This window comes from Neopsephotus bourkii, unplaced genomic scaffold (assembly GCF_033783945.1).
Source record: "Neopsephotus bourkii isolate Nb327-2 ecotype Australia unplaced genomic scaffold, CSIRO-AGI_Nbou_v1 NB_1350, whole genome shotgun sequence".
Classification (NCBI taxonomy): domain Eukaryota; kingdom Metazoa; phylum Chordata; class Aves; order Psittaciformes; family Psittacidae; genus Neopsephotus; species Neopsephotus bourkii.
This window is the reverse complement of record NW_026901829.1, coordinates 1,274,092-1,286,914: the sequence shown is the minus strand read 5'-3', so window position 1 is coordinate 1,286,914 and position 12,823 is coordinate 1,274,092. Positions and strand designations below refer to the sequence as shown.

The window sequence follows — 12,823 nt, the reverse complement described above, 5'->3', positions numbered from 1 at the left end:
TATGCAAAGTCCTAGAGAAAGTCTACGAATACTATAGGCATTCAGACCAGGTAATTCAGATCCTCCTCCCCTTGTTCACTCTTTCCCCATCTATTCTTCATTTAAAAACAGTGTATCCTTCAGCTCACCATAAAAACCACTCATAAAAACTACTTTGTGATTCCGTAACATCATAAATGAAAGACTTTCCAACCATATAGTAAGCATTAGGATCTCTGTAGTAAGGACTGTTACTTATTGCTGATGTAGGCCTAGCAGCTTACGACACACGATAGCTACAGTCATTAGGTGGAGTCAGTGAGTTTGTACCAATGTGTTATATTTAGAATGATTATTTAGCTACTTACATACTTGTATAACCAGTATATATGACTAAAATATAAAGCTGGTTAAATATTATCAGTTGTCACCGTGCTCATTTTAAGAGCAAACAGACACACAGAACAGAACCTAGATGAACTGTGCTGGGGATATTCCCAAGGACAAGAACTCAGAACCAGTTTCAGGACAAAACTGACACCAAAACCTCACCAGAGAGCTGAGCTGAGCACCAAGTGTCACATGTAGGTGTGGACAAACCATAGCAGTTAAGTTTAAACTTGACAAAAATATTTTTTCATAGCAAAAAACTCCAGATTCTTCTATGCTTTAAAGTGCTGTTAACTTTAATACCAGGCATTATTTCTCCATTTCTGCATTTCCTGAATTCCAGCCAACAAAAGGGTCAGAGTATTGATATTTCATGGCAGAAGAGGTCCAAAAACCCTGGAGAAGGTAGAAATATCACCAGCTAGGCCTGGTTTTCTGAACATTACCAAAGCCACTTTTACAGATACAGGAGATGTGACACAACTTTCTTAAGCATCTAAGACTATGGAAACTGATCTAGCACTTGGATAATCGCTGTCTCCTAAGAAAATTTGTGATTGCTCCAGCAGTTGACTGAATCCAAATACAGAAACAAGTTTCTTCTTCTTACTCTGAACACTGCATGGCATTTCAGACTCAAACAATGATCCATATCTGACAGGAATATGTTCTTACCTGTATTGAATGCAAAGTTGTAGATACTCCAGAAATGTAGGATACAAAAAACCCTAAATCCAGTTATCAGAACAGGGTGTTTTAATGGGACTATTACATTAGCTACTGCGAAGAGCCAGAGGAAAGCAAGGATGAACACACACAGATTTTTGCAAAGTCTCTCTCAACTGCAGTGTATTAACTGTCCTCCCAGAGGATAGTATGTACTAACACGAGCTGATTTTTCAAAAGACAGCTTGAAAAAACAAAGATCAAGGCCAGAACGTACGAAGAGTATGGCATACAGTGATCCATCTCTCTGACAGGAAAAGAAGTGGCTAGATGTCTGGTTCACCAGCAGTACTGCTGTCTTCATAGAATAGTTAGGGTTGGAAAGGACCTTAAGATCATCCAGTTCCATCCCCCCTGCCATGGGCAGGGACACCTCCCACTAAACCATGTCACCCAAGGCTCTGTCCAACCTGGCCTTGAGCACCACCAGGGATGGAGCATTCACAACTTCCAGAATTCCATCAGTGTTATGGCTCAGCTGATGCATGTGAACATAACAGGCTAAGGCGAGCAAACTCACAGCTCACAGCGAGTCACAGAAAGGAGGACAAAGTAAGGTCCTCCCAGTGGCCATGCTAGAGATTCACTATGGAGCACTCTTCTGCCTCAGTTGCTGCTGAGCCAATGTGCCAGCTGAGTACAGAAGGCACTGCAGAGTTTTGTTGGCAAAAGCGGCCATTACAAACAGATGTGCCCTTGCCTACTAAGTGTTTTGGGAATCAGGCCATTCCACTTGGATTTTGTTCTGTTCACTGCAAACCTGGCTGAACTGTGCCACATAGTAGGAGATTAATCCTGTCCCCAGTCAAACACCCAACCTTCTCAAAATGCCTGTGTTTTTTTGCATCAGTACACACTAGGAAAAAGCAGTCAGTCATCTGAAAATATTTCCACAGCAGGCAGGACGTCCTCAAAACAGAACAATCTCCAAAACACCCAAAAATATTGAAGACTGTGAGCTTTTGATCTGTTGACTTCAAATTACCTCAGTCAAGCCTGCCCTCTGAGATGAAGCAGGCAGACCCGTACGGGTGGTAACTACTGACAGGAGGTCCAGTGCAAGCACAGAGGCAGGATTTCCTTTGGAGGGCAGTTACAGCCCACTCGGGGGGGAACAGGGCAGGACAAGGGTATGAAGGGGGAAAGTTTGCTTCTGAGGGTTACCTGCTGCTTGCCCTCCATTGGCAACAGGGGCACATATGTTGATGGGTGCCCAAGGCTGACTCACCAAGGGGCATCTGGGTTGGTGCTGGGGACTTCTAGATGCTGGTGTTTATTTGCTCCCTGGTTTCCCGTCCATCAGGGAGCAAAGGGACATTTCCATAAAACTCCACAGTGGTGCCTGTGTATATTTGAAGCCTCTTAGCTCCTCTGTTGGCATACACACAGGTGCCTGAGGTGGGACACATGGGCTGGAACATCACAGAAGGAGTCCCAACAAGGACAGAGTGAAGCACAAACATGAGGGAGCAAGTGGGAAAGCATCTTCTCAGCTTCTCCCCAGTTTTCCCAGCTGCTGTTGAAGCAGCTGCCAAAGCCCACGGAGGGGATTATAGAGCAGCTGCTGTCAAGGGCAGGGCCGCTTCTCAGCCACCTGCCCTCCACAGCCTGCAAGGCTGCCCGGGGGTGAGGCAGGCCCTGTTAACAGCTGCAGACCAGGGAGCAGAATCAGCGGTGTCAAAGGTGAAACAGCTTGTCCTAAAATTTTATTTTTCATCCTTTAGATCTTCTGCTTTTACTAACATCTTCCCCCCCCCCCCCTTTTTTTTTAATACAGTTAAATGAGGTGTCACACGAACCACCTTGCAACTTCCCATTCAGTGGCTGGACACAGTGCTAAAGCCCTGCAGAAATGGAAACCAAATGGTTTCTCTCTCTAAGTACATGAAGATTTGCATGGAGTTGTGCCCATATCTTTGTGCTCTGGCCGTCCAGGTGAGAGGCTCTATGGGTACAGCAGACTGCCTTGCACCCGGCATTGCTTCTCAGTCAGGACAAAACCTACCATGTTTTTGTGGACCAGGATACTCCATAATCTACTTAAGTTAAAATATACAACCTCAAAAGAGCTCTTCCAGGCTCTTCATGTATTTCTCTTCCACAAAATTCATGCTGTCAAAATATATAAAAACGGGGAGTAGAAGGGGTGGGGGTGTTTGCTTGCTTCTCTTGCTGCAATTTCAGTTACTGCTTATAGCAACCAGTGAAATATTCCGCCAGAAATTGTTACTGTATGGTTTTTAATGGTAGAAATCTGTTGGGGAGCAAGGGCACTATAGATGGAAAACCAGATCCACAATAACAATTTACGAGGAGGGAAACAGCCTATATACAGTTTAAGGGAATCTGCCTCCCATGGGAGAACAGTGTCGTCAACCTCCCTCCCTATTTCTGCTTTGTGGGGAACTCCATTGGGAAAAGCGATCTGCAAAGTTAAACCAGCAGCTTTGCTTGTGAGCAAGTGGCAAAAGTTTTCTCCAGTGCTTCTACCGCTCCTTAGGTGTCATGTGTCCAAGCCAGATACCAATTCTCATAGCCTTTACAAAAGAAGCAAAATCATAAAATCATAGACGATCTCAACTTGGAATGGACCCACCCATAGGGATCATCAAGTCCAAGTCCCTGCTCCTCGCAGGACTCACCAGCATTAAACCAAAACTCAGCACACTCCCTGCCATCCTCAGGTTCAAGGGCTTTGGGCTGCAGATGCCAGTTGGTACTGAGGCAGGGCCAAGGGTATTGAGCAAGCCTGGAGTATTTTTATCCCTCCATGTCAATTCTCAGGCTTTGGCTAAAACAGATTGTCTGGTATGACAAAAACTTGACTTGTGTCTGAAATGTCAGAACTTTCGCTTCCTGTGACATGAGTCATGGCTGCTCTTACAGTGATAAGAAAGGAAAATGGCTGTGCCTGTTCATTTTGCTCCTTTTTTTTATCCTTTCAGCCCTATGGGGCCATCAGGAAAGCTAATTGGATTTTCTCCTAGATTGTTTAGTTGTGAAATAAAAATGCACTTTGTGTAACACCTTATAATCACTGCTGTGATGCAGTATATGGGAAAACTAAGAAATCATCCAACTCATTAACCATAAAGGAAGCATAGCAAGCCCTGGAACATAGAGAAGCACCACTTGCCTGGTTTTTAGCATCTATAGCCATCTTATATAGACTCAGCATGTGGTGCGTATGTGGGGAGCTGAACAGCCAGAAGGGGGTAGCATAAGTTAGTTAATAAACTTTATCTGTAAAGCAGAGCTATTTTTGAGAGAAACACCTACTTACATTTCTGGCTGCAAGGCATAGAAACATAACACTGAAAAACTCATCACCAAGCTTTTGACAGAATGTGGAAAGGCAGAATTTACAGTCAGAACTGACAACGATTAGACAGAGCAGGCCACAGAACCTTCTGCATTCTATTAGCTCCTGTGTGACCAATGCCTCTTAACAAAAATGCACATCCAAAGCAACTTCATTACCTTGCATTTAAGAGATAGCAGCACGAGTCAGTAAAACTAACAGTGTTACTGAGTGCATTCTGGTATATTGTCTTTCCTACAGGAAATCTGAAAGGCTAGATAAGGAAGTCATGAAAATGTATAACACTGAGAGCATGTTAAGGGGATGGTTTACAGCCACGGTAATACAATATGAAACTGGAGCTTGCAGGGTTCACTGGAGAAATGCACATTTGGCAGCATGAATGAAAATGTTCTCTTTGCTGCTGCCCCTCATGTCTACCCAAAATAAAATGCTGCTCCCAGAACCTGTATGCAATAAATGAGTATTCTCAAAGGGAATGTTGCCATATCTGGTAGAAGCAGAAACACCTCTGTAGAAACACCAACTCTCAGAATCCCCTTCTGTACCTATGCTAAGCATTTTCTCTTTCAGAGCTAGCTATCCAGCCCCTACCAATGCTCATAACTGTAAACAGGACTGAATTGCTGCTGGACATTTCATTATTCAGAGACATATCTACATGAGATAGCTAGTAATTTTTCCTTTAACCCTACAAGAGATCAAATGGCAGCACATTCCTCTGAGAAGCTGATAAGGCTTGCTCAAGGAGGTGCATGAGAGGAAAAGGAAGACTGAGGGATGACTGTTACTATCTACATCACACTAGTGGTTAGAAATCCCAGACAGAATCAGGCCTCCGCTATGCTAGATTATGTACACTTACACAGGATAGGAAAAGTTGTAGTCTGGAAATTGAAGCTTAAACAGACAAAAGGTGAGAGGAGAAAAAGGTATAAAGAGATGAAATACCATGCCCAAGAGAATACAGCCAGGCCTAGGAATAGAAAATTCATGTCCTGTCAACTTGCTTCTGGCAGAGCTGCTTGAAATCGCTGTTGAAAAGGCTGTTAAGAGAAAAAGCCTGTATGTGTGTTTACACCTTGGAAAGGCACTAAAGAGATAATACACCGTTTATTTGTATTTTATTTGTACTCAATACCTGAAGCAAAGTGGAAATGCAAGCTGAATGTTTTTTCTAGAATTGTTTTCCTTCCACCCTTTCAAAAATAGCACATAAAGAAAACATCGGAACTTTTAATTTCAAAGACCATTACATCAGACTATAAATACCAAACTAGATGCCCTTCATCCTGCTGCTACAATGCAGCCATTTTCTTAGCTTGAGTGTATTGATTATCCCTATAGCACACAAATAGCAAACAGAAGCCAGAGGAGGGAAGGAGATAGAGAATACTGTATGCAGGTGGCATGAGGATGTCAGACTAATTTCATCCCCTGAAGGGTTTAGTTTCAGGTATTGTGAAAACCTCCATGTGACAGATTCAGAAAGTCTTCAAAGCAGCGCTGTCCCTTCCAATTACCATTTGTTCATAATTTCCCCAGTACTCAGCCATTAGTTACAGAAGGGACTTTTAAAATGGCAAGCTAACATCCAGCTGCTGTATCTGCTTCACTCAGTCCCATGTCTTACCATTTTTTATGTGATACAGAGGCTAAACTGACTATAAAGATTCTCTCTGAATGACGCATAAAGGTTACAGTAATAAGCTGGTTCCCATAACATTTCCTGTCTTTGCGTTAATGTATTTTGGCTTTGGTGGCACACAAGAGGTACATTATGGAATGCGATGTTTGATGAAGTCGGTTTTCCGCATACATATCCCTACTCAGAACTGCAATTCTAGGGGGTCGCTTGCCATTTGCATCAGTCTGGTTTGGCTGAGGTTCCCTCATGAGCTGCCAGTCCATTAAAAGGAGTGTGAGGATGTCCAAGCAGAGTCAGCCAACCTGGCTAGAGCAGTTTCCCCTTGCATTTCCATGCTGCTCGATACCACTCCCTGCAGAGGGATTTGGACTGATGATGCAGTGGGTAAGGGGACATTACCCCTTAGAAACATGCTTGAAGGCCTGCTGTTCGCCTCACTTCCTGTGTTGGCAGTGTTTACCGCACTGTTGCTCACTGTCCACAGGCAAGGGTAGTGGCTGAAAAAAAAAAAGCAGTACAAATTGAATTACCTATTTCAAAGCATTTTCCACCTGCAAGAGATTTACCACAGTAAAATCAAGTGCATTATCTGCTAAAAGGCAGCTATCAGCATCAAGTTACTAAACTAGATCAGCAGTCTTCAGACCTGGTGACCTTGGAGAAGGCACGGAGAGAAATATACAAACACATGTGAGGTTTCAAGATTTAAAGATCTTTTTTGTTAATGCTTACAAATTTTAAAGAATTGCAGCTGGTTTTCCTGGCACCTAAATTAGAGAAGAAATGAGTGCATTTATTTTGGGAAAAGAAGGGGAAATACTTGATAATTAATTGACTCTCTGCGTCTGAATTCCATCCATTCCTGGAAGTGTTTACTACCCTATTAACAATACTTTTACAATAGAACATGAGTTAGATTGTTACATCCCTGTATGGGATTAGCATCCTCATTTCATGCAAGAGAACAGTGAGTAATATATAAAGAAAAATAATTTGGCTTTAAAATGCTCGCAGACTGTAGACACCAGAGTTCTCTGTGGCTCTTCCAAGATCCTGGTTTTCAGTAGGGCTGGGGTAGAACGAAGTTCCCACTAATTTCAAGCAGGAGACAATTAGCTTGTTGGACAGATTTGTCCAGGAATGTTGAACTGGGCACTTAGGACATGTTTCATATCCTGGATACCAGTTAAAGCTTGAACAAAGTGTGAATCACCAGGGCAGTCCTACAAGCCTCACTGCTCCTAGTAACAGTATTTGTTCTGTAGCCTTACCTGGGCCCAGGGCTGGCAGGTCCCTTTGTGTGTGGCGCTGAGAGCAAATTAGTGTGTGAAGAGGATGGCAAAGTCCAGCTGTCATGTCCTGAGAATACCTGCAGATTATTGCTGGAGCTCTCCAACAAATTAACTTTGGGAGGGGAAAAATGAAAGAGTAACAAATAAATCCTCAGCAACTATTGCAGAGACATTGTCTTAATGCAACAGAACATGGGTAGGCCTGAGGAATCAATATGATAATGAGGTTCCATAAGTAAAAAGACAAAATTCATGTGTTTATTAAGAGAGTAGCAAGGTGCCGTTGTAAATCCAGGTGTGATATATGAGAAGATACAGCATGATAGACAGAGGATATGCCTTTTTGCAAGTCTAACAGTCCTCTTGTTAATGATATTTGCCATAAGAGTGACAATGTTTTGATACTTCCTTATAACTTGAGCTTAAATATTTTCATTAAACATGATGCCTTGCTAAATTATAATTAATAAACAGATTACTTTATCCTTACTCTTGCTTCTAATCTGATTAGAGTGGAATCAATTTCTGGAACTCTGCATTCAGATCTAGGGAGTGAAATAAACTCAAAAGACATTTTGGCAATACCAAGATGCCCTCATCTCAAGTCAGCTCCTACCGTGATCCTAAGGGCTGCTTTGACTCAAGAGCACAAATGTTTCACGGCATGACATTGAAAGAAGGCTTGCAATGATCTTTTTGTATAATTAGGAGTTGTACTTTAAGCAAGTTCATTCACCCTCATTTATAATTAATAGTTTCAGTGCACCCAGCGCTTTGTACCTACTTTCTGCTGTCTTAACCATACTTTGCGCATGCAGGTTCAGTGCAGATTGTTACATACTTATACTCTTTCCTAACCTCAGTTTTTGCTTGTTTTAATGCTTATGCTAACATAAAGCAAGGGTCAGACAGGCAGAGCGTCTGTTCCCTGGAAGCAAAGCAGCATTAAAGTTGTACCTGTAGGGGAATGATTTCTCTGCATGTAAGAAGGTGGGTATGGAGCAGCCCGGTGCCCTCGCAGTGCTGAATATCGCTCGTAGCCATGGGGAGCGTGTGGAGCTGCCAGAGGCAAAGGTCCAGTGTACTGATAATTAGAGCTTCCTGATGCACACATTGTATCTGGGTTGGAAATCACCCAGCCACCCACTTTGAGGGGAGAGAGAGAGAAGAAAACTATTATTGCACTTAAACACTTCAATACGATAAAGAAAGTAACCAGCCTTCTTGTAGAATCAGCTGTGCCTCAGAAACACCAAGAAAAGTCCAGAATACTGCTTTATAAAACAACTGGCAATTAAAAAAGCCCCAAACCACCAACCCCCCCAAAACCCCCAAACCACTAACCCTAATAAACAAGACCTGAAAACAACTAACAGGAAATGTCACAAACATCAAAGAACAAATGAAAGAAAAACTGACTACTGAAACAAACACCAGCTCTGCTCCCCTCATTTTTTTACGTGTTCACCCATGAAAAGTAATTTTATAGGTGACAAAAATATTCATAGTTACAAAACAAATGGAGGAGAAAGCCCTAAAGATGTCATATGGCATCTTGATTCTAATACTTCTAATACTGAAAAGTGGATCATAAACAGAATGATTCCTCTGCAGAAACTGTTGCAATATTTCCTACTGTGAGATTTCTTCAATCTTCTTTACTTTTTAAAGGATTCCTCTCTATGAACATAATTCAGGACCCAGTGAATGACTGGTGTGATCCAGTTAAGCAAGTCCCAGGTTCCCAGCACCTATCATATCACACAGATCTTCCAGCTGACATGAATAAAATCTCACAGTGAGAATATGTCATATGTTGACCTTCAGAGACTGTTTCTGGAGCATCCTTGGGATGGTTTCTGAAAAGCAAAATACTTAGTAAAACTTCTCGTTGAGAAATGATAAAAGAAAGTTTAAAATAAAACTATTCACTCAAAAAAAAAAGAAGAAAAAAAAGGAGTTTTAAAAGGAGTGAAGTCCACCTTCTTTAACCACTTGATACACAGCAGTAGATTTTTCTGCAGTCTGCCATAAAGGAAGCAGGAACTTATGTTTCATGGCATACATTAAAATGTTCCTCGGTTTGTGACAAATTCAAGGGTTGAACCTGTAATTCTAAATCTACCTGTGGGCATGGTTCCTGCTTGCATGAACAGCCTCAGCCTGGCCTGGCCTCCTGTCCAGACCAAAGCAGGGCTGTGTGCCACCTGCTCAGCCAGGCAAGCCCAAGTCAGCAGTCCCCCGCCAAGGCTGGGAACCCTGATGCTGAGACACAGCAGCTTTTTAACTGGTGAGAGGAATGGAAGGAAATACAGATTCTCTTGCAGGTACATAGGACACTTCATGTCTGAAGGAGGCCTACAAGGATGCTGGACAGAGACTCTTCATCAGAGACTGCAGCAATATGACAAGGGGTAACGGGTTTAAACTTAAACAGGGGAGATTCAGATTAGATGTAAGGAAGAAGTTCTTTACTGTGAGGGTGGTGAGGCACTGGAACAGGTTGCCCAGAGAAGTGTTAAGTGCTCCATCCCTGGCAGTGTTCAAGGCCAGGTTGGACAGAGCCTTCAGAGACATGGTCTAGCACAAGGTGTCCCTGCCCGTGGCAGGGAGGTTGTAACTAGATGATCTTAAGGGCCTTTCCAACCCTAACTATTCTATGATTCTATGTGTCAGAAGATATAGGCAGGCCCAGACAAAATTTATGAGCCATTCCATGAGATTGGAATTCCATTAGATTGGAATGCATAATTTGGATGCCGCTCTGCAGTAGCAGGGAAGAGGAAAGTAAAACTTTGAAAAATAAACTACAGTTTGTTTCCAATGGAAGCATCTCAAGCATTTTATATAGCTAACACTTACAGCTTACTTTAAATAAGCACATCATACATTATTACACAGATTTAATAGTATCAGTGTAGTTAAATTACAGTCACAGTGCAATTTCACTTAAGTTTTGTATTAAGACAGCTGCATTTAACTATTGTTCTCCCCAAGCTATTAAATTATGGGATTCACTGGAGTGCAAGTACAATGTAGTGAACACACACAGTGTATAACATTACTGGGGTAGTTCACACCATCTCCTTTCAGACTTCCTGTGTAGACTGTGCTAAGTCCTAAGATCCCCAAGAGGATATTCACTCACTTGAGACTCTATTGTAATAATTATATAGAGAGTCTCCCCACTAATATCAGTGGAATGACTCTAGATTTAAGGCAGCAGAAACAATATTAAGTTATATCTTATTGTTATATATTTTTCACATTGTGATGCCACAGTTTTTACAACATCAGCAGTAAAATGCCACAGAAGTAAAAGAATCTGTACTCACCTTTCTTTCGCATCCAGGAAGGCTTTGGCAAAGGGATTATACTTGATTTTGAGAGCTGTTATCTTGAGTTTACAGAAAACAAGGCATGTTAGTGAAGGAACAGAAACTTGACAAAACATGTTCCAGAGTAATCTAAGTGGAGATGCCTAAAAAAACCCACATGTTTTCCAGGGCTGGTTATGAGAGAGCTTTGCTCATTGCAGAGTGCTTTGTATTGATCAGTGCCATAGGAAGAACATCAGTTGAGGCAGCCTAGTGACATGTTCTAGTCTGGCAAATTCTGTGGGAGGGTGGACCCTTTCAAGAGAGTTTAAACACTGAACTCCTACCAAGTATGAATCAAATCTGCAGCAACACTAGCTAAGGGATGTGGCATGTGAGTTAGCAGTTGTCACAGTCCAAAGCATCTCCCAATTACAGTTTTGGGGTTAAGAATAAATTTTCTCATGGAATGTCGTGCTGTTCTGCAGTTGTATCTATTATAAGGAGTGGGAAGCAATACAGCTGTCACTATAACTGTCAATCATTGCTGGAGAAAGATACTGGACTTGACTATATTTCTTTTTTCCAGTATGGGATGCCAGGACGGATGGACCAGTCTGGAATAGCTGTAGCAGGATATTAAGCTAGACCTGGCTTAGTACTGCAGCCAGGCACTAGATTAGACAATGTTCTACTCCAGAGAGAAGACAGAGTATTAGACTGGATGGACCATTACACTGCATGGGGCCAGCGGGGAAACAAGAGAAGGCATGCTGATCTTGTAGTCAATAAGATTTAATATATCTCATCAATGGTAACCAAGAGCACAGTGTGGCATCCACCTACCTCTTCATTTTGGTAGGCTGTCACAGCTATGAACTGTGTCTCAGGGAAGGAACAGTTCATGACCATCCGGTGGGGGCCTCCTACTCGAACTATGTGTACCTGAGGCTCATATTTATGCAGGGAGTTCAACATTATCTGCAGAAAACAAAACAGAGAAACAGACCCCAGTGCCACTTTGGTATCCCACAGCTGCTCTTTTGCTCTAGCTCTGTAATAGACCAGATGTCACTGCTAAAGTCAGTGATTACTGAGAGCAGAAGGGCAGGTGCTGCCTTCTCATGAACCACAGGGCTGAACAGAATGAGACACCACTGGAATTGGATTTAAAGCTTTTTGATCTGGCAACATTAGTGAATATTTGTGCTGGCAGCTGTGGTCTTCAAAACATTGGGCTTCCACTGCACTGGAGGCTGTTGAAACAGTCAAAGGGCAATCCCTGTCCTGTTCTGCTGTCTGAAAGACTCAGAATCACCATCACAGAAATCAGGACAGGAGGGAGATGAGGCAATCACCTAGTCATCTTTTTGAGCAAGATGAAGTGTATCTAAACAAGTCTTGGTAGACGTCTCTAACCTGTTTTTTTATTTAGTGACTTTTGCTTGGGCTTTTCTCATATGGCTTTTCCTCCCCTGCTTTCTACTTCACCATATGGACATATCACATTCCCCTGTTTTTTCCCCATGGTCTCTTTGACCCTTCAGGTTGGTTTTCTGTAGCTTTTTTACTCCCATGCATACTTCTCTGAGACCTTTGACTTTTCGAAAGGTCCTGGATACAGGACAAGAAGTTGCAAATTCAGATCCTGTTCTATGCTCCACAATAAATTTTGTGTGCTGATTCCATGTGTGACTTAGGAAAAGTCAGGTCATGTTTGTGTTCTCCAGTCTGTAAATAAGAGATAATTTCCTACCTAATTAGGGTACTAAGCTTATGGAAGTACCTCAAAACCTAATGGAAACAACAGATAGGGAACATATACTATTCACATGAAAGAAATTGATTCTAGGATGACAAGTATCATCCAATGTAGAATTTTTGTACAAAGCAAACAAGCAAACAAAAGGTCTTGTGCAACATTTTACCTTTAGATGCATCATCAAAAATACGAAACAAAATTAATTTTCCTGTTTGCATTTTTAAGGGGTTCAAAGAGAAAGTCACTTATTTCTGGTACATGTGGTTTCTTTCCAAAGGCCAACACTGATTCAATAGAATATTGATAATTATCATGATGCAAAAGCAGACATAGTAATTATTTCATTTAGGAGCAGCCTTTTATTCTGCTATCTGACTCCTGCCAACA

The 12,823-nt window shown here is 42.1% G+C and overlaps 1 protein-coding gene and 1 long non-coding RNA gene across 3 annotated transcripts in view; one reads left to right on the top strand and one right to left on the bottom strand.

Moving 5' to 3' along the window:
* Window positions 1–2,113: 2,113 nt before the first annotated feature.
* LOC133219356 (uncharacterized) lies at window positions 2,114–5,379 on the top strand. Its single transcript, XR_009727414.1, has 3 exons — window positions 2,114–2,568; window positions 2,873–3,030; window positions 4,658–5,379. It is a non-coding gene; the product is annotated as an uncharacterized LOC133219356 (long non-coding RNA).
* Window positions 5,380–5,511: 132 nt separating this feature from the next.
* Window positions 5,512–12,823, bottom strand: part of TBX19 (T-box transcription factor 19) — a 25,274-nt gene continuing 17,962 nt past the window's right edge. Inside the window, exons 4-9 of one of the 2 annotated variants that reach the window (XM_061366618.1) lie at window positions 11,521–11,655; window positions 10,693–10,754; window positions 9,155–9,216; window positions 8,315–8,503; window positions 7,337–7,469; window positions 5,512–6,562 (exon numbers count right to left, since the gene is read on the bottom strand). In XM_061366618.1, coding sequence (XP_061222602.1) covers window positions 6,328–6,562; window positions 7,337–7,469; window positions 8,315–8,503; window positions 9,155–9,216; window positions 10,693–10,754; window positions 11,521–11,655 — 816 coding nt within the window. In that variant the 3' untranslated portion in view covers window positions 5,512–6,327. The remainder of the gene's footprint in view (window positions 6,563–7,336; window positions 7,470–8,314; window positions 8,504–9,154; window positions 9,217–10,692; window positions 10,755–11,520; window positions 11,656–12,823) is intronic. The other variant, XM_061366619.1, reaches the window with a different exon arrangement.